At 42.7% G+C, this 20,216-nt stretch overlaps 1 protein-coding gene across 2 annotated transcripts in view; it reads right to left on the minus strand.

Annotated features, from left to right (window-relative positions):
* The window catches only part of kiaa0825 (KIAA0825 ortholog), a 112,605-nt gene that overhangs the window by 77,804 nt on the left and 14,585 nt on the right, over nt 1-20,216 (minus strand). For both annotated transcript variants that reach the window (XM_079688407.1, XM_079688408.1), the window contains exons 7-14: nt 13,460-13,627; nt 11,867-11,952; nt 11,501-11,752; nt 7,185-7,462; nt 6,091-6,241; nt 3,624-3,814; nt 1,555-1,761; nt 1,125-1,232 (exon numbers count right to left, since the gene is read on the minus strand). In XM_079688407.1, the coding sequence (XP_079544533.1) occupies nt 1,125-1,232; nt 1,555-1,761; nt 3,624-3,814; nt 6,091-6,241; nt 7,185-7,462; nt 11,501-11,752; nt 11,867-11,952; nt 13,460-13,627 (1,441 nt within the window). The remainder of the gene's footprint in view (nt 1-1,124; nt 1,233-1,554; nt 1,762-3,623; nt 3,815-6,090; nt 6,242-7,184; nt 7,463-11,500; nt 11,753-11,866; nt 11,953-13,459; nt 13,628-20,216) is intronic.

Raw genomic sequence — 20,216 nt, forward strand, 5'->3', positions numbered from 1 at the left:
TCCTCTTTTAACTGCTCTGATAAATCTAGCCAGCTACAGCGCAGGGTCAGCTTACAAAACACACACACACACACACACACACACACACACACACACACACACACACACACACACACACACACACACACACACACACACACACACACACACACACACACACACACACACACACACACACACACACACACACACACACACACACACACACACACACACACACACACACACACACACACACACACACACACACACACACACACACACGGGAAAAAAATGCAAAGCCTAAATGTGTGTAACAAATGATAAGGCCAGAATACATGACTTCAGAAGATTTTATTTCGCTTGTAATGCTGGATGATTTATTTACGTGCTTTGAGATTGTATTATTGTTTTATTTAATAACCATAACAATGTGTTTTATTCTAATAGGCTGGAGAGAGATCTGGCCACAGAGGCAGAGTCCTGAATGAGGACCTGTGGATTTGGCCCCAAGCCACAGGCAGGCCCCCTGGCGCCTTCACATGCAGGCAGGAGGTTGGAGCAAAGAAATAAGAGGTCATAAAAATAAACTAATTTCAGCTCTCCAATACTTAGGAGCAGGAGAACTGAGGTTAGTTTGATTTGTACTCCATCAGCACGCAATGACATCACCTCTGGCATTGGGGAGATGAGAGGGGAGGAGGTGGAGTTAGGGGTGAGGGGGGAGAGTGATTGACTGCACCTTGGAGGTCATAACAGTAACTGGACACACATGTATGCATGCATGTACACATTCATGCACACATCACACTGTGCTCTGTTGACGCCTCATGTGTAAAGCCCTCAGCAACCATCAACATAAACAAAATCAGTGTCAACGACTACGGTAGTTTATTTATTATTTTGTTCTTTCCCAGCTTGCATCTGTGTTACATTACCACAGCAACTCTTGCTTGAAGGCCTGGGCCACGGGTAAGTCTGGTTATATATCCACAGATATAGTATGCGGCTATAACTCTCACACACACATATGGTTCTCAATACAGTGGGTGGAGGTGTGTATGATGGCTAAGAAATACCAGAGCATGCAAGTGAGTTTGTGTGTGAACATGCTAATGTGAACCTACTGTATGTATTTTACATACCGTATGGCCTCCTCTGTGAAGAGGTCAGGGTTGATAGCGTTTAGCCAAAGGACAACAGGGCTGTCATGCTGAGGCTTGGACTCTTTCCCAGGATTATTCATCAACATCCTAGAAGAAATTGAGATCACAAATGGCAATTTGACATCTTCAATTTTATGTTGGTGGTCATACTTCTTCAGGGAATGATTTCATTAAAACATATCGTTAAAGCATAGTATTTTTGTATTTTACATATGTAATACATTTGGTTGCCTACTTATGTTAAGGCAAATGTAGGGCTAAATGTAAGTTCCATTAGGACATAAGAATCAAAAGGCAACTACTGTACCTCTATTCAATAGATTAATATTAAATAATAATTGACATTAAATAATAATTATGCGCGTCGTTTTCAAGGCTGAATTACCCAAATATAACAATGTATGCCCACCTATACAGCAAAGAAAGCGGTGCAGTCACAATGACAAGGACTGTCAGGAGTTGCTCACACAGGCTGTGGATTTGGTATGGCCAGTCTGATCCGCCCGCTATTATGGCAATTGCTGAAGAAGGATTGGAGCGCCACAAGGCCTCGGGACTCTTACACACACTCCACATAAGCTGCTCCACATACAGCAACACTGCTGTAATGTCACATCTTAGACACCGAGGAGGGAAACAGAAAAGGGAAATGTATAGATGAAAAAGAATAAGATGAGAGGGAATATGTGAACACATGAAGAGAGAGAAATAGAACTGAATGCAAACATTTCTGTCTTCAAAGGCTAAATCCACCATTTATCATGACATATTAGCCTCATAGTACAGCCCGTCAGATAACAGAACCCCATTGGGATTGAACTGTTATTTATAGTCAGTGTACTAAGGGATTTGGATTTCACAATAAAAGTCATGGCTTTTACATTTATACATCCCTAAATCCGTTTCCTAAATTGAGGAAAGCTGCTCATCATCTCTCATCTCTTCATTCATGCTCCTCCTATGGCCTGAATCATAAGACATACACACACAGATGGACTGATACAAGAGGAATGAGGTAGCATAAGAGTACCCATGTGAGTGTTATAAACATAGATAACTTGTAAAAGCTTTGAAAAACCATCTGTTTAGGCTAGCCTTACACTTTACAACTGTCCCTCAAGAAACACATGCATCCCCAAGCAACATAAACCAGCCTTTTTGTTGACATCCTGTGGTGCTACACATGTAAAATGCACTTCATTCTGTCATTCTCTCATCCTCTTGCTGTGTGTCATATATTAGCCTGTTCATTGTCATCTTTCAGCTACTAAGAGTAGAAAGAGGATGGAGAAGATGACCCCTGAGCCTGTACAGAGAGTGTGTCTATGACAAGCTAACACAACGTCAGACCACCTCCGCCACAAGACCCACAGGAGTTGAGGGGCCAACAGTGAGAGAGAAATGTAGGGCTTTGTCTAAAGGTTCTGGTGAAGTTTAGGATAGCATAATTCATAGCCATTTCTATATATTGTGCAGTATTTGTTGGATATACAAATACATGTGTAAGACAGGTAGTTAAAGAAGATGTCGCACATACAATCAAAAGTCATTTATAATTATCAGCAAAACAACGAATAATTGATGATAGAAATAGAATATAATTCCTGGGGTTAGAAATTCAATCTTGACCTTGCAATCAGTTGTTGAGATACAAGCACCTCTGGTCCAGGTTTGTTGAAAGCTGAGATTGAAAATACTTTCTCAACTTCTGTTTGCAAGGTCAGAAATAAACTACGAACCTCAGTGATTAAGCCATCATGAACAAGAAGTCCATAAAGCTAAGGCTAACATAACTTGTGGTGAGGTTTTTTTCTTCATTATCGTAGGAGTCGTGTGACGCAGTGGAATAGTGCGCTGGTGTTCAGATCAGGGCGTCACAGGCTCAAACCCCACTGCAGTCAGCAATGTCACTGGGCAAGACACTTCACCCCAAATTGCTCCTGTGGGGATTGTCCACAGTATCGAGTATGTAAGTTGCTTTGGATAAAAGCGTCTAACAAGTGACATGTAATGTAATGTAATCATCCCATTATGTGTGGGCTCTGCAGAGGGTAATTCTTCCATATTGTGAAAATGAAACTTGTACATACATCTTTCAGAAATTAAATCAAGAAACAGTTTTCTAAAGAATATAAAGTATATTACTTTTTATGTATATTATTATAGTGGCCTTAAAGGTCACCTATTATGCAAAATCCACTTTGTCATGTCTTTTATACATAAACGTGTCCCCTCTGTGTAAAGACATTCTGAAAGTTTCAGGAAAAAAGATTTGCTCACTTTTTGTCCTGATCCATTTATATAAAAACCTGTCTGAAAATGAGCTGATCAGATTTTGGCCACTTTATGATGTCATAACGATTTTTGGCTTGTAAAAAATAGGTAACCCCCCCCCCCCCCCCCCCCTTTTATATTACAAAACGTGACAAGAAATCTCACGTGAAAATAACCTCGGGCAGTATGTCACGTGATGAGTACCTGATTTGCAGGTGTCTCTTGTACGACGGACGGGCCCTGGCATATCTTTGCACCAGCAGCTGTAAAGTCTCAGACAGCACCTGTCCCAGCACCTCCTTGGCCATCTCTGCCGGGAGAATCGCCCACAAGTCGCTACGGAGCCCACACAGGAAGTAGAACCACATCTGCACCGAGAAGGAACAGCGCTCACCCTGTGGAAGAAAGAGGTGGATGGCAAGGAGGGGATGGTGGGGGGTTACACATGATGAAGATATATTGTGATATGGATATTGACAGTGAAGAAAAACAGAGAAAACCAAGAGGCGAAAGGAGATATAAGAAAGAAAGAGAGTAAGAGAGAAAACATGAAGGGGAAGAAAGAGAGAGGGAGAGACAGAGGCAGGTCTGTCAACACCAGGATGTCTCAGTGGTCACGCCACCTGCACTCTGCACCTGGGTTTCTTCCCCCACTGGGATTTTAGACTGCTTGAAAGTCCTGAACTGGAGAACACATCACTAAAGGCACACACTTGCACGCACATGCACGCTCAAATGTACAGCGAGAGAAAGAGTGAAGGGGAGAAATCGAGAACTTCTCTGCAAAATGAGATTGAGACTAAAGAAAGACAGACAGGGAGGGGGAGGACAGGTGGAGGAAAATAGATTCTTATCCTGCTATCCTGCAGCTCTTTGCAAAAATATATAGAATAATTCATTCATTAAACCGCCTACTTTTACTTTTACTGTTTAACCTTCAAAAAAGAACTTTTCCAGAGGAAGGCGCGTGTGTGGCGGAGATATTTACACATCCAAAACTTCCTCACGTCTTCAAGCTCATCATTCCCCACAGTCAGTTCTCATTTTCCTGCCACTTCACCTCATCTATCTTGTATTTTCCTTCTCTCATTTATTTCCCTTCCTCTCTTCCCCGGAGCCAGTCATTTAGGGATTGGTGGTTGATGGGGAGCGTGACCAAGCGCTATGTCCGGGATTAGGCCGCCATCCTATGCCTGTGGACTCAGCAGAGCAAACGCAGACACAGACGTTGGATCCCAACCAAGAGCAGCCACACGTGGGTTTTGACTGTTTAATCCCTTCACTCAAGTCAAACCTTATTTAACCAGCCAGGTCAACTATGGACAAATTCCTGTTAAAGATGATGGCCTGGCAGCAGTGATGACTGTATCTGGGACAGAAAACTGAGGATGGAGTCAAATTGGAAACTCATAGCAGCTTTTTGTGTTCTCTCAATTGGCTCGGTATGCTCTGAAGGAAAATCCCGGAAAATCCTGCAAAGGAAGGAAGCAAAAATAATGTTCTGAACTTCCTTTGATCACCTTAACTGACCTTGTTGCTGTTATTATACCATAGTAAATATCCAACCACAATGTGTCCATTACATGTAAAATAACAAAACAAAGTACAAGAAGGGTCTCTCAGGAGCTGCACTGAGCTCTACGAGAGATGAGAACATGGCCAGGAATCCAGAAGATTGAATCCTGGTGCATAGAACAACATATATATACCAGATATGGACACACACACACACACACACACACACACACACACACACACACACACACACACACACACACACACACACACACACACACACACACACACACACACACACACACACACACACACACACACACACACACACACACACACACACACACACACACACACACACACACACACACACACACACACACACACACACACACACACACCAAATGAAACGCACATTCTTAGATGCTGCTGCACACTCACACATGCATTCATCTGTACAGATGCACATGGGCATGCTTGAAGAGAAGCACACACCTGCGCACAGCAGGTCTGTCTGACACCAGTGACCCAGGGAAGGAAGGAGGAACAAAGGGGGGAAAAGGCAAAAGCAGGGTAAAGTATGAAAGAGAGAGGAGGTTTAGATTGGTTTAAGGGCATAAAGGTAGGGGAGTTTCAGAGGCCCTATGCTGTTTCCAGACAGTCCCAGTGTAGACTGCAGACTTCAGACAGTCGAATCCCAGGAGCCCCCGGGGCAGCATGGAAGCCACAGATGTTCTCAGGGAGCTCAGAGTAGAAGGCTTGGTTAGAAGAGGGAGAGTGGGAGGTAAAGGTCTATTGTGGGAATGAAAAGCATAAGAGAGAAATCTCCAGAGTATAATTCCTAGAGTTCCTCAAAATCTACAGAACAAGCCTACCAAGACAAGTGGCACTGGAATTTCCACTTTTTACAATTAAGGGAATGGCAATACTGCACATCATATGTGTCACATATGTCTTTTTTTATTTCGAGATAAATGTTTAACTCTCAAATAGGGAGAACATTTAAAATACCAGAAAACTTAAGTTTAGGAAGACAGCTAAATCGTTTTAAAATCTTTATCATGTAAGAGGTGTGGTTATGTTTTTTTTTAAGTTGTCTTTGGGGGGGAATACATTTGAACCAGACACATGTTTGGGAAATGTGGGGACCCTTTACCTCGTAGAAAGGTTGGGGGTCAGCCCAGTGGTGACTCTCTGCGTCTTGAAAAATGCAGGTGGAACAAATCTGGATACAGTAACTGGTCAGCTGCTCCCTGAAGGCCTCCGCTGTCTCTTTGTACTTCTGAATAGGCAGCAGGGTCAGGGGTCTAGGCATAGAGGAAAGAAACAAACCTTTAAAGGTAATTACATCACAATACATTATCTATACTACATATGGCATCATATGAAAGAAGAAAGGGGCCGATGGTATACAAATCCACAGAGCACATTCTGTGATCCAGATGCATAATTGACTGCTGTATATTCAGCAAGCTATCAAACAAACATGATGTGAAATGAATATATCAAAGAAATTATGATTTATTCTAAAAGTTCAGTGTGACATTTCATATCCTTTAAATCTGCCTGCCTTTATACTTTCCAGACTGGCAGGAGTTTAACAGGGGGGCAGGAGGCTTAAAACCAGAGGGACTGGATGGTGTAGAGAGAGGGAAGTACTTTATGACCGGAGGGAGCACGGTGCAAGTGCAGGTGGAGGGGTGCAAGGGGCCAAAGGTGGGACAACAGCAGCACCGAGGGCACCGGGGATGTCTTTAGGGGGGATGTGTGGAGAGCAGAGGTTAAAGGGGTATTACGGGGCATAAAAACTCACCAGATGTAGACACAATATGGGTGTCATTAACTCCTGTCAATCATTTCTACTCCTTTCTTACTCTCTGGTCCACTCCTCTTGATCTCAAATGTATAGTTTCAAAATATTACTTCGGTTTTCTGCAATTAAGTTTATTATCTGTTGAGCAGGCCGTTGACAGAAGCTTGGAACTGATTAGGCATGATATAGATGAGGTCATGGGTTATGTTGAAAACAAAACATTTCTGATTATTTTGACATAGCTTTATGCTGTCTAAAGTTTTTGTAAAAATGTATGTGTACTTTTTTCCAACAACAGGGCTCATCTCCATGTTTGTTTTGATAAGTGCAGGCAATCAAGATCACTCACAAAGACATACATAGATAGATTTATACACAGAGATATGAAAAATACTCTCACACCATTATATCAACACCTGCAAACATCCTCTCCTTACACTTTAGCCGCAGTAGAATTTGAATCTTTCAGCCTGGCATGGTAGTGCTCCAGTCGCTGCTCCACATAAATGCAAGTGGCCAGCAGAGCAGGGAGGTTCCTCAGGGGTGCGGAGGATGGTACCTCCAGGGCCCTCTCCTGCAAACGGCCTAGCAAGGCAAACACTGCCCTGCTACACGCTTCTACAAAGGTTGATCGCACCTCAAGGAGAGAGCTGTCTCTGCAAGCTGCTGCCAAGGGTAGTAAGGCATCCATCTCAGTCATGATCGCTACACAAAACTGAGGGGAAAAGGAAGGCAAAGATGAGACAAGATGATCTCAATAACAGAGGGGAGATATGTCAGTAAAAGGAAAAACTGAAAAGAAACATCAAAAAGCAATCTCATTATATATAAATAATAGAACATTTGCGAGGACTCCTCTGAATGACAAGACTGAGCTGTGTATTACACATGCATATTTCTCTAACATTGCGCAAGGCATTATAGCTGAAAAGCAAACATCAGTGCAAATGTAGAATACAGATGTCAGAAGACTTGCCCTCCACGCAAACTTTGCTGCTGAAACATGCATAATTGGTATCAGGTCAAATAAAACCTTCGCTTCTGAGAGAAAATCAGCTCTTGTCTAATTTGATAACAGCACACATCATGTTAACCACATTCAAACTGAATTGTTACAGCACATATGAGGAGGTGGGGAGTCAGACGTGCTGAGAAGAAAGAACAGAAAAGGTCAGGCAGAGTTAAGAGTGAGTAAGAGGAACGGAAAGGGCTGTTTCAGTGATGTATAAGAGCTACAGCTTTTTCTAAAACTGCCACAGAAACAACCAAGACCTATCTCATTTATCCACATTTGTCCTGGAGAAAGCCCCTTTGGGAACAGCGCTGCCTACACCTTCCCTTCTCCAGGGGCTGGGAGACTGGCTGATCAAGGCGCTTTAAAATAGTCATGCTTTTTTTCTTGCTGAGACACAGATAAGCAGTCTGGGATTCAGCTAGTATCTAAAAAATGAAAAATGATCATTATAAGAAAGCAAATGGTGAATCAGCAAGCTTTAAATACTGCTATATTGATGCTAGTCTATTATTATTATTAGTATTATTCTTCTAGTGTGTGTGTGTGTGTGTGCGTGTGTGCGTGTGTGCGTGCGTGCGTGCGTGCGTGTGTGTGTGTGTGTGTGTGTGTGTGTGTAAAATATTTGCATGGTTTGCATATACAGTAGTGTTTTAAATGTAAGAACACATTTTATACCTGTACTTCTGCAGAGAATGACCTCATCACATTGAGTGAACAGTGAAATACGATAAAGCAAGTGCCATGGAGTCACATATGTATGTGGGTTCACCTCCACATTTATACACCAATACATTTGAGTTATGGGTCAGGCTGATTCTTAAAAAAAACTTAAAAGAAAGCACATGTCACATATTCAGAGCTACCAGGAGAGGTCACACTGAAGGGAAGAAAATCACCATAACTCAGGAAAGTCCATGCCAGTTTAATCAATCAATCAATCATAGCATGTGTTACTTGTATCTAGAGTCACGCACTCTATTACTAGACCTACTATTGGAGCTGACTGGGAAGATCGACATTCTGTCAGATCAAGGCTCCAGCATGTGTACACAATTGACAATTTCACAATCTCTTTACACACTTTCCTCCTTAAAAAGCTTCCAGTGGGGTTAAAAGGCCTGGTAACAATGGCCATTTAGACAATTAAATCAATATCTGGCTGTATGTAGTCATTAGGAGCTTAGCTTTGAGAGAGAGAAAGCAGAGGCACACACTCAGCATTACCAGGGTGATGGAGAGGCCATGGAGAAGCATCTCAGACACATACAGTATTGGTACGAACACACACACTGAGCAGACATTTATCCTCACATGCAGCCTCGCACAGAAACAACCACACATGCATCCACACTGAAGTCAGACTGAAATCTTAGCTAAGATCAAAGCCCAGAAAGGTGAAAGATTGTATCAAGTTTTTAAGTGCAGGGAGGCCTTTTTCTGTGTGTCTAGAATTTGGAGTAGGCAGACTAGTGTAGAACTCAACATGCAGGTGAGGGCGTCAGTGAAGTGTGAGTACAGAACATGTACTTCTGTTGCTATAATAGAGAGGTAGCATTTAGTTTAGAAGGGCCTACCCAAACAAGGATAGTTCAATCCCAGGTTCTCACAGAGGACAAGTTCAAGCGGTTCAACAGAGTGTATTTGGCATTCAACACACAACTGACCGCCAATAAAAAAGTACACCATCTAAAGTACTCTGATGGATGAACAGCATCATCACAGCCTGCATATGTATGGTAATGCAGACAGTGAAGAGGGTTGAAATGAAAAGGAGCGTGGATTGGGGTATGAACATATGAATATAAATGTGTGGAATATTGATCCACCATAATGCCTTTGAACCTGCCATATTTCATGCTTGTGTCTCGTACAGTAATTTGCTCTCTGCTCAAACACTAGGGCATATATCAGAAAAGGAAGGGGGGGTCAAAATATATATATAATATCTGTCTAGCTCCGTGTTATTGAATGCAAATGCATGCATGTATAACCTTTTGGCTGAAAGGCTCTCATATTTGAAGCGTTGACCTACACATTAATACGTTGTACAGGTCCTGAGCACAGACACATTCTGACACTTGTTACCAATGAGAACCACAAATACTGTCAGTGTAAAAAGGCTAGGGGAGAGGGGGAGGGGGAGGAGGAGGAAGAGGAGGAGGAGGAGGAGGAGGAGGAGGAGGAGGAGGAGGAGGAGGGGGAGGGGGAGGAGGAGGAAGAGGAGGAGGAGAGAATCAAGGTAAGGCAGTTTGATAAAAGTCTGCACAGTCAGTGCAGTGTAGCAGAGGAGATAGAGGAAAGACAGTTGTAGAAGGTTTCAGGGAGTTTCATGAGGACTATCATTAAGAAAAAACCGCTCAGTGTCATTTTAAATAGAAGTAAGTAAATGCCGGTTAATCTCGCAACATTGGAGAACCTTTGTAGAGTTGGATACTAAGCCTTGTCTCAAATCAGACACAAGTCTTCCTCCTGAGAAAAGTCAATCTCTGCTGGCCACTTCACCTCTCTCTGCCATTTCCCAGGCCCTCTCTTCTTATCTCTTTTCTCAAACTATCCCATCGTTATCCTGCTCTCTACCATAGCCTCTTTGCCTTTGTGATACATCCCTCTATCATCTATGTACTCTGCTTCCCCCTACTCAACGACTGTCTCCACACACCAGCAAGCCCTTATAATATCAGCCATAGTGCTTATTGGTTTCCTCCTGGCTCTCTTTTGTCCCCAGAGTCCTCTCTTCAAGTAATACTGAGTATTTCCAAGGCCCTCTCTGATCCAAGGTGTCAACTGAGTCAGGCCCAAATCCTTTGGGCTCTCTATTGTAGAGGATGCTTTCCTCTGGGGCTACAAAAAACATTAATCTCCCTGGGTCAGGAAGATGTGTAGACTTGCATTGTTCAGCCAGAAAGTAATAAAGGAGGATGAGCAGGGCAGGGATACCGGTATGTATGGCACAACATGTTCATGCAGAGGCTGAGGACTGACAAGTCAGGCTCAGCTAATTGTTCACACAAGTGCCTTTGTATTAATCCTGTTATATGTGTGAGTGTTTGTTTGATTGCATGTGTGTGTGCGCGTGTGTGTGTGTGTGTGTTTACAATTGCTCTCCAGGCTACAGACTTTTTTAACTTTGAGCTGTGCTGTTACAGTTCAGTGTGTCAGCTTCAGTAAAGCATATTTGGGCATGCTATACTGCCTTTGGGCACAGTGTTGAAAACAAATGCTTTAGGCACACTTTTATTATAATATCACAAATAACTAGTTTACCTCTATGGTCTCTATAATCTCGACAGCATATTGGACCCTCTGTCCTTAGATGTAAGGTATATCAATTAATTTAGGTGGTTTATGATTTGAATTTCTTATACAATTGCATTGATCGTACCTTTAAACCTGTAAATCGGGTATTGTTGGCACAATCCAACACTGTGTTGTGTTTTTATTTACCTCCTACTAGGATTATAGATCATACGATTAGGAGTTAAAAAAAAGGTGAGGTCAAGATGTTTTTTACAACCTCCTTTTTCAAAGTAACTTGCAAGATTATCCTCGTTGAAGGCTACAACCCACCTACAGACCTGAATGATGTTCACCCACATTGAGTACAACTATATTCTATTCATCATAGACACATCTTTAAAAGACTAACAACTACTTACAATTAATTGTCAGATATGTAACCTAAGCCAATCAACATTGACAGAATAAATGTCAATCTTTTCTATCTAAATCCAGAAATACCTTTGCTGTCATCCTAGGAGTCTCTCTCTCTGAGTAGGTGTAGAAGGAATCTTCTCTGAGATGTGTGTTTCCGGCAGGGATGGCAGTGTGTCCTCTTGTGCGGCTCAAGGGGATTGAGGTGTGTCCTGAAGAATATAATTCCTCCTCCTGCTTTAGACTTCTGAAACAAACCTCATCCAGGACCACTTTAACACAATGTGCCATGTGAGGGACAAGCCCCTTAAATGCTGACCTCCAGTCAAACTCCAAAACCTGTGCCCGCAAAATAGGATCATCATAGGAGATCAGCAAAACAGCCAATTCATGTCTTAATGCTGAAAAGAAGGAAATAGAAAATATGTCAAAGGAGAGATGAACAAGTCTTACCTCTGGCGTGTGGATTAGTGTTTCTGCTGTGGATTTCTTGCAGTCTGGTGTCATGTCCAAATCCTCTCGATTCCTTTTCAAGATGCCTGAATGACCAATACATGTTTTAAATGAAAACATTATGTAATAAGTCTTAAAAGGTATTAAACAGTTGCTGTGTCTGGTCAAGCTCTCAAATGAAGTCAGTGACATTTTAAAAAGGGAGCAATAATGATACAGAAACTCAATTATAGATAAAAAGCAATGTGGCATTTTGAAGCATCTTTCAAATATATGCATTATTTAGTATGAATATTTCAATTCCACAAATGGTTTACTGTATCATATTATGTGTTAAAGGCCTGACTGGATGCCGACTGCAGTCACACACAATGAAAGCAACTGTATATAACTCAAAGCCCGATATGGGTCGCATTGCTCCCATCTTTCCCCCACTAGCCAATTGAGACATTGACCGGAGTATGACTGTAAAAGCCTTAGAGGGAGCAGAAAAGGCAGTAAATGCTAATGGCGACGGCTTTACGAGTCTAAATTTGGGGCTTAGATTTGATTTGAACCCAGATAGCATCAACCACATATGGGGTAATTCCTTGAGGGGAGATTGTGTGGATGTGTGGGGAGACGGGGGAATGTAGGGGGGGGCGACGTGAAGACAAGCATACAGGATGTTGAATTGGGGTGCAATTAAAAAGCGTGAACATCAAGGCCACAATTTCCTAATCAGAAGGCGAAGAGTGAGACCCCAGGCGAGGCAATTTAGCCGAACAAGACCGCGTGGAATGGAAGAAGGAGGAAGCAGCAAGCGCATCACTTTTTGACCTTTAAGCCCATCTGATGAATTTCTGGTAATTAAGCCGTTTGATTGCCTGGAATTAATGATTTGGATAACTGCCCTTTAAAGGCTGTTTACCTCTCTGTAAATTGAGCCTTTCTGCAAGTCTTGTTTTTGTAAATGTAACCTTTATGGAAATTACTCCATGCACCAAAAGCTTTCATTTAACATCTCTACAGCGGCAGTTCAAAGGTGAGAGAGGGAATGGATACTAAGGGCTTATATAATACCCAAGATAATTCATCACTAAAATAAAATGTTCTTCAGAAACAACTAAGACTTCCCGTTAAACATGTAACAATGTGTGAATTTGTAGTGTGTGCGTGTGTCGGTGTGTAGTTGGACTATTGATGCCTGGAGGAGAGGCACACGTTGAGCTGCAGCCTGAGTTTTAGTAATACTAATTCCATGAGTGCAAGTCCCCATTCAACCCCACAAAACATTTACAAAATAATTATAATAATAAAAAAATAAAAAAAATTACAATTTATTTAGTGTTGTCTTTTAAATTTCAGCAAAATTCAACTCAATACTTGATGCATGTAATAATGCTCTAGAACCTTCTTCTCATTGTTACACATAAACAAACACTGGAGGTATATATAGTGAAATGTGTACGGCTTTTAAATTTAATTTGAAGCATATTTCATCTAAATAATATTGTATCAGCCTTAAAGTGTCTGCCTGTATTTTTAAAAAAAACACATTTTTAATATGTACAGTACAAAAATATGTGTGTATTTTGGGGAAATGAGTCATACCTTTCACAGAGGGAGTTTCTCCTGTACAGTCAATGAAGGTCAAATTAGTGACGAGCTCCATCACCGTCCTCTCAAACCCCAGCAGGGTGCAGGCCAGGAGGGTCAACGCTTTCAACTGGTGGGAGGTTAAACTGAAGCTCCTGCTTTTCATGGGAAGCTCCATTGGTGCTGTTAAATGGGCGGGGGTGTTGTACAAGAGAAAAGGAGAAGCAAATAAACATTGCTATGCTTGTTGAATGTATGACTGACAGAGGGAGAAAGTGAGCACTGCACTACAGTTTACAGTTTGGTAAAGGAATAAACTATTTCACGAAACTAGGTTCTCAACCCAACATCCCATTCAACATGCACTCATCAGAAAACACTTCCCCCCCCCCCCCCCCATGTCTTGCCTTGCACGGCACCTCTTATAAATATCGACCCATTCATGTTTTCCCAATACACGGCATAAACAAAGAGACAGCGAAAATATGCAAAACTTTGCTCCCCGAGAAGTCACACATGCACATCCTTTTCTCTCGGAACAAAACTTTTCTCCCCCTAACCCGCCGATGACCCCTCGGCAAATATGGATTTCCCATTTTGGAGGCTGCCAAAGCCATCACCCGGGGGATGTTCCGCATTAAGCTGGAGAATGGGCGGCTGGGAGATGCGTTGCCATACTCCCAGACACATGCACAAATACTTTTGTGTGTCCGCTTAAATGAGCTCCTCCACTGCAAAGGCATTGGGGAATGGATGAGCTCAGTATTAGCCTTCACTCTGAAAGCACTGAGTTGATTGAGCGTTGGGAAGGAAAGAAAGAAGAGGGGGGCCTATTCCAATAATTGTTACATTATTGCCTCTGGATCCTGATGTAATTTTGCTATATTGTTTAACAAATTCTGACAATATGACACACACTGTCCCCAAGGATGCCGGGTTTAATCATGCATGAGGTTTGAATCTCTCTATGTGTAGGCATGTGTGTTTGTTTACATGAGTGAGAGTCGATGAGTTGTTGTGTGTTTGTGTAGGCAGGGTGTGTTTATGTGCATGTAATGCAGGTCATTATGAGTAACTTGATTCGTAGAAGACACTTTCACACACATTTGCACATGTCAGTCTTGCAGGATAATTGCCAGACTCTGTGGTCACCATGGAATATATTCTGACCTCAAGTTGTTTGTGTTTGCAAGTGAAAGTGTATACATGTATTTATGTGCAAGTGTGTGTGCATGCATGTATGAAATCACATGTGAATAGCTGTGTAATTATTTGGTGTGTGTAAGACTGTGTGTATGTGTATGTGTATGTGTGTGTATGTGCATGTGTGATTAAGCTGCATGAATCTGCAGCTCCGCTGTAATGGTGTCCAGTGGGAGTCTGAGCTAGAGAGACTACCTCGTTCTCCATGTGTATATGTGTGACCTAGCTGACACCCACGTGCCAGCCTCGTTCTCCAGCTTGCACATTCATGCACGCATCAACAATCAGGTCTATTTCTGAAGTCACCAGCAAGTCAACACAGCTTTCCGTGCTGCAGCGTGGGGCAAAATGAAAGCTGTCACCAGCTCAGGAGTAAACAATCTAAACCGGATCAGACTTGAAACACATTAGAGAAAGAGCTAGTGGATTTTCTAAAAAGCTATCAGTACAACCCCCCCATCCTACCTTCCGCTGGGCATTCATCTGGGTAACCATTAACCAGCACTTCATCCGGAGAATCACCTTTTTGCAGAGCATCATCTCTGCCTCTCTCCTTTGTAACCGTTCATTCCCTCAACCTGTGACCCAATGGCTGTTTCACATGCACACTAACTCACACTCTAAGTAGTCGCACATGACCTTGATGTTTAGCAATGCTCTGCCTCAGCCTCTCATCGAGCTATGCTGCCCAGGCTATATAGGTATTTATAGTCTACTCCCTAGCCAAATAGCCCTATAGCCATAGCAGTGTAGTACACAGCCATCTAAACCTCATTATACCTTTGTCACAACAGTGAGGCCAAATGGAGGCTCTCATAGCCGGCTGATGGAGAGGGTGTGCTTAAAAGCACCCAGGTGTGTCATATAGCGCAGTGCATGACATGTCTCATAGAGTAGAATGAGGAAGGGCACTCACAGGCAGAAGGGTTCAACCAAAGGTCAATGTACTGAGAATCAATAAGGGAGGACTGGTGCTGAAAGCTGGTGCTGAAAGCTGGGTAAAATGAGTGTGTTTATATAAGAGCTCCCCATATGACATTACAGTGTGATGGTGTTCTTATAAAGAAAAAGAAAATCAATGTTTACTGTCACAACCATAAAAGTTGTATGCATCTTATCATAGGCACTAAAAGAAAAACAAGCATACTTTAAGCCATATGTCATTCAGCAACATTTTTGAAACTGGAAACTGTGTGTGGATAAGGGGGGGCTTTATTGTTTCATATTGAGCAGGAACATAGTAAAAAGAAATGTCGGAAAATACCAAACTCTGCAAGTCTACAGTGGCCAGTCTCAGTTTGTAGCTTTTAACAATGATAACAATGTAACACAGAAGGAAAAACAAACAAACAGAGCAGGTATTTTTGGCGAGCCATCAGTCTTATCCTTGTCAGTCTCTCCTGTGGGTTACACCATCAGCTCCACAGCACCCTCTCTCTCTCTCTCTCTCTCTCTCTCTCTCTCTCTCACACAAACACACACGCTGCTCTTGACTGGCAGTGAACAGAGCGAGAGGGGGAGAGAGGAGGAGATCTAGGGGAAGGGAAAGGGGTGGTGGTAAGGGATGAAAACATGGGGAAGAGAGGAGGGGAAAAGAGAGGGAGGGGCGGGATAAGGGAATTCCCTTAGCAGTTGTTATTGATTCCGGTGTTTACGGGCGAATAGTTTAGTGCCGTTTACAAAACAGAACAGATGCAGCCAGTGAGCAAAAAGGTAAACAATTGCTGTGTGGCGAGCTGCCAAATCCCCAGTCTGATGTATTAAACTCACGGTGAAGAGCATTTCCCCTTTGGCTGCACTTATTGCCACTTCATTTCCTCTTCGCTCACATACACTCTCTCCTTCTTGCTATCTCTCCACTTCTCTGTGTCTCTCTTGTTCACTCATTTATCTGAGAGAAGAATAAAAAGGGAGAAGGCAGTAGACGCTTTTTGCCGTCTGGCTTTTGTGTGTCCTTCTCTGACCCAGGAGGCCCAGTTCTTCCAAACAGAGCCATTAGTAGGGGGAATTGCATGTGTCTGACATGTCCGAAAACCAATTATTAGACACTTTCTACCAAATGATGCCCGAGTCTTAGGGGAATGGGCAATCATGCAATAATTTGGCCACTGATTTAATTTCTCTCCAGCACAGCATCCCTCCCTCTCTCAATTTGCTCTCTTTCTCCCATTCTGTCTCTGTGTAGTGTAAATGAGACCGATCAGAGGGACGGTCTTCCCCTTTCCTCTCACACTACCCTACTGGCCTATCATTTCTTGTCATGTGAGTCATGAGAACATATGAAAACAAGCTTTCTGTGTTTGGCCCTTCTTAAACAATATAAATTCAACCTGATCTACAGAAAAATCAACCTTCATTGCCTCACGCATCTGCCTTTTATCAGGCCTTGCACATCTCCCTTAGGAGCCAAATAAGGCTTTTAATAACTTTTGTACTCTATACCTGTAAAAAGGCATTGATTTGCTAAATTGGAGCTCTTCCACTTTGAACAGAAGCACATCGATACCGAATAGAAGAGGACAAAATATTGAACATTGTGGAACTCTAGAAGATTAAAATCGTAAACAAATGTTTGTAATAAAAAATACAAAAATAAAATCCCTGAACTTAGTTGTCTATACTCAATACTCAACAATTTACACACAATTCAAACGGTTAAAGAAGTTGTGATACAGGCATGCAAGCAGCAACAAAGCGCAACACAACTCTCCTGAAAGTCTCTCCCACAGTAGTTGAATCCTTACTGTATATGTTTACCATCTTGTGCATTTCTGTATTTTTGCACCTCTTCACATGGGGCTCTGCACTTGCGGTGCAATGATATGGCTCTGAAACACTTCTGTGTGTTTTGTTTAGTGCTTGTGTTCTCTGTGTATCCATGCTGTTTTGTGTGTTCACTGTATGTCAGGCAGGGTTGCAGGTGCATTGGGGTTCATCCGTGTGTGTGTGTGTGTGTGTGTGTGTGTGTGTGTGTGTGTGTGTGTGTGTGTGTGTGTGTGTGTGTGTGTGTGTGTGTGTGTGTGTGTTCCACTGTAGCCCCCCGCTAGGCCCTGTGACAGCTGGGGTCCTCTTCGTCAGTTGCGGCCCAATGCTCACTCAGACAGCATTATTATGGGAAGTCTCCTGCTGCGACTCCCCAATAAACACTGACACATGCACACACACATACTTGAACACAAGCCCTGGTCTCTCGCGGCCCTTTCCCTGGGTGCTGTCCAACCAGGCCACAGCAGGGGTCACCTGCCCTTCCCATAAGGGGAAAGTAGCCATATTTGATATCTCAATTAAGTGTCCTTGCGAGGAAGGAGGTGCAGTAGTGATGGTGGTGTGTTCAGTTGTGACAGTGAAGCAGTGCTAACTTTTCTATGCTTTATGTTTATTATTTTTGACGTTGTGTCTGATTATGTCTTGTGAATATTCTACAGACAGTGAGATAGGGGTTAAGATTTGCAGAGCTGCCTAGACAAAGAACATGAAGAATGTATTGTCTTGATGGGAGCATTTCATTAAAACCCACTTGTTCAGTGCCCTTGTTTGCGTTATTGTTTTCAACCCCTTGGCGAATCACACTGACTCTTCAACACGAAGTGCTGGCTGCTCTCAATAAGCAAGCCATTTTTGTCTGTGCTTCCTCAATAGAAGCTGCCAGGAAAATGTTCATATCCTTGAGCTTTTCAAGAGTGATACACAAAAGCCATTGTGTCCACTCGGAGGAAATGGGGGGTAGAGGAATGGCAAGCATAATACACATTCTCAAGGGCCACAAAACATATTTTATACGATTTTGTGCCATGATTTAGAGAACATTTACACTGAAACACACATTCACACATTAACACAACGACTTGCTCTGTGTGGTTCCATACAGAAGACTCTCATCGTCAACAAGGACAGGAAGAGAGCTTCATGAAAACCAATCGTTCAGAGACTGGAAACATCACGCAATCACACATGTCCATGTACACAGACACAAACCAACTACATAGCCCATAATTACATGGCAGCATGCTGATGCACGTTCCTGGCAGACTGTGTATAAACTCAGGCAGAGATATGATCAAGTGAGAAGCTGCTCTTAATAAATATTAACTAACGCCATTCCCGAGCAGCCTCAATCCCCACAAGCACCTCCAATGCCAGTCAGAGACTCAGCACAGCTATCTCGCGTCACTACAGAACCTCTCTCCCTGTTGAATAGGATGCTGTGCTTTCACTAGGAAAGAGTTCAAAGAGCCAGAAAGGGCGAAGATGGAGGGGGTGCAATAGGGGTGAATGTGCTTGCTTTACATGTTTCTAACTCAATTTTTTTTATCTATAGGGAGCTGTCAACCTTCATATGGGGAAATTAGTAGTAGTAAAATTCAAATCAGCACAACCAGAATGGGGTTACAGAGTTTAAACATAACTTCAAAACCTCATCTTCACCCCTGTGGTCGATTGTTAGGGAATACATTGAATGTGTGTATGCAGAGAAATTGGAATGAAAGCTTTTGATGTCCAACAACACACAGATCTCCTATTCATATGAATATTACTGATGCCATATGGTCATCTAAATCAGTATCAAGTTATAACATTTGGATGATTGCTTAAAAGTATGAGAACTGTAACTGATTAACATTAACCTTTATCTTAATACAACACTGTCGAGCAAAGGGCACTGGAAAATGTAAGATACAGTATTTTTCTTTATTTTCGCTATTCGGGACACACACACGCCCACACAAAAACACACACACACAGACACCCACCCACTCCCCTGCAGACTCAGTGAGGTGTGTTAGTAAGGTTTAAAGCTTGTATTGTTCCTGACCAGCCAACCTGTCTAGCACACTCCCCAGTCTCACTGCTCACCCCATTACACTCGGAAAACTACAGGAAAATGGGAAAAGACAAGAAAAGAAGGGGAGGGAAAAAAGTGGACGCCGGAGAGATTGAGGAAAAGGAAAAGGGGGGGGGGGGGGGCAGATGAACAAAAAAAAGGGCTGAGATCCTTCACATCTGTCGAGGTACAATGTCAGAGTCTGCCTTTGAGTCGGCGGGGTTAAAAGAGGAGGCAGATCTCGCCGTGAACGCTGTTAAATGGTTCAGTGGTTTGACAGTGGCTGATGCTACAGACAGCGCCTCTCCCCTGGGAGCCGGCACAGTCTCCCAGGCATGGCTCTTATCAAAATATACCTACCGCCTGCCTCTACTGCAGAAATAAACAATAACACAGCAGGGAAGGAGGGGGAGATCTAAGGAGTCATAGGATGCTTATGAAAATAGAATCACTTTTCTTTCACCACTGTCATAATTGTCTTGACAATTATGGGCGTAGCATACAGTATAGTCAGTAAAGTGTGAAAGCAGATTATGCATTAATGTTCAAGCTTTGGCTCTTAAGAAGCCATGGGCATTAGGGTGGTGGATATGTTGGTTCTTTAGCTCTTTTTTTTTGGGGGGGGGGGGGGCTTAAAACATGAACAACACAAAATGTAATCCCAGTTGTAGCCCTCAAAGCGGTGTTGCAGCTGATAGTCAAACACACACACAAATACACACACGCGCACACACACGCCGACACACA

This window comes from Notothenia rossii (assembly GCF_949606895.1).
Source record: "Notothenia rossii genome assembly, chromosome: 6".
NCBI lineage: Eukaryota > Metazoa > Chordata > Actinopteri > Perciformes > Nototheniidae > Notothenia > Notothenia rossii.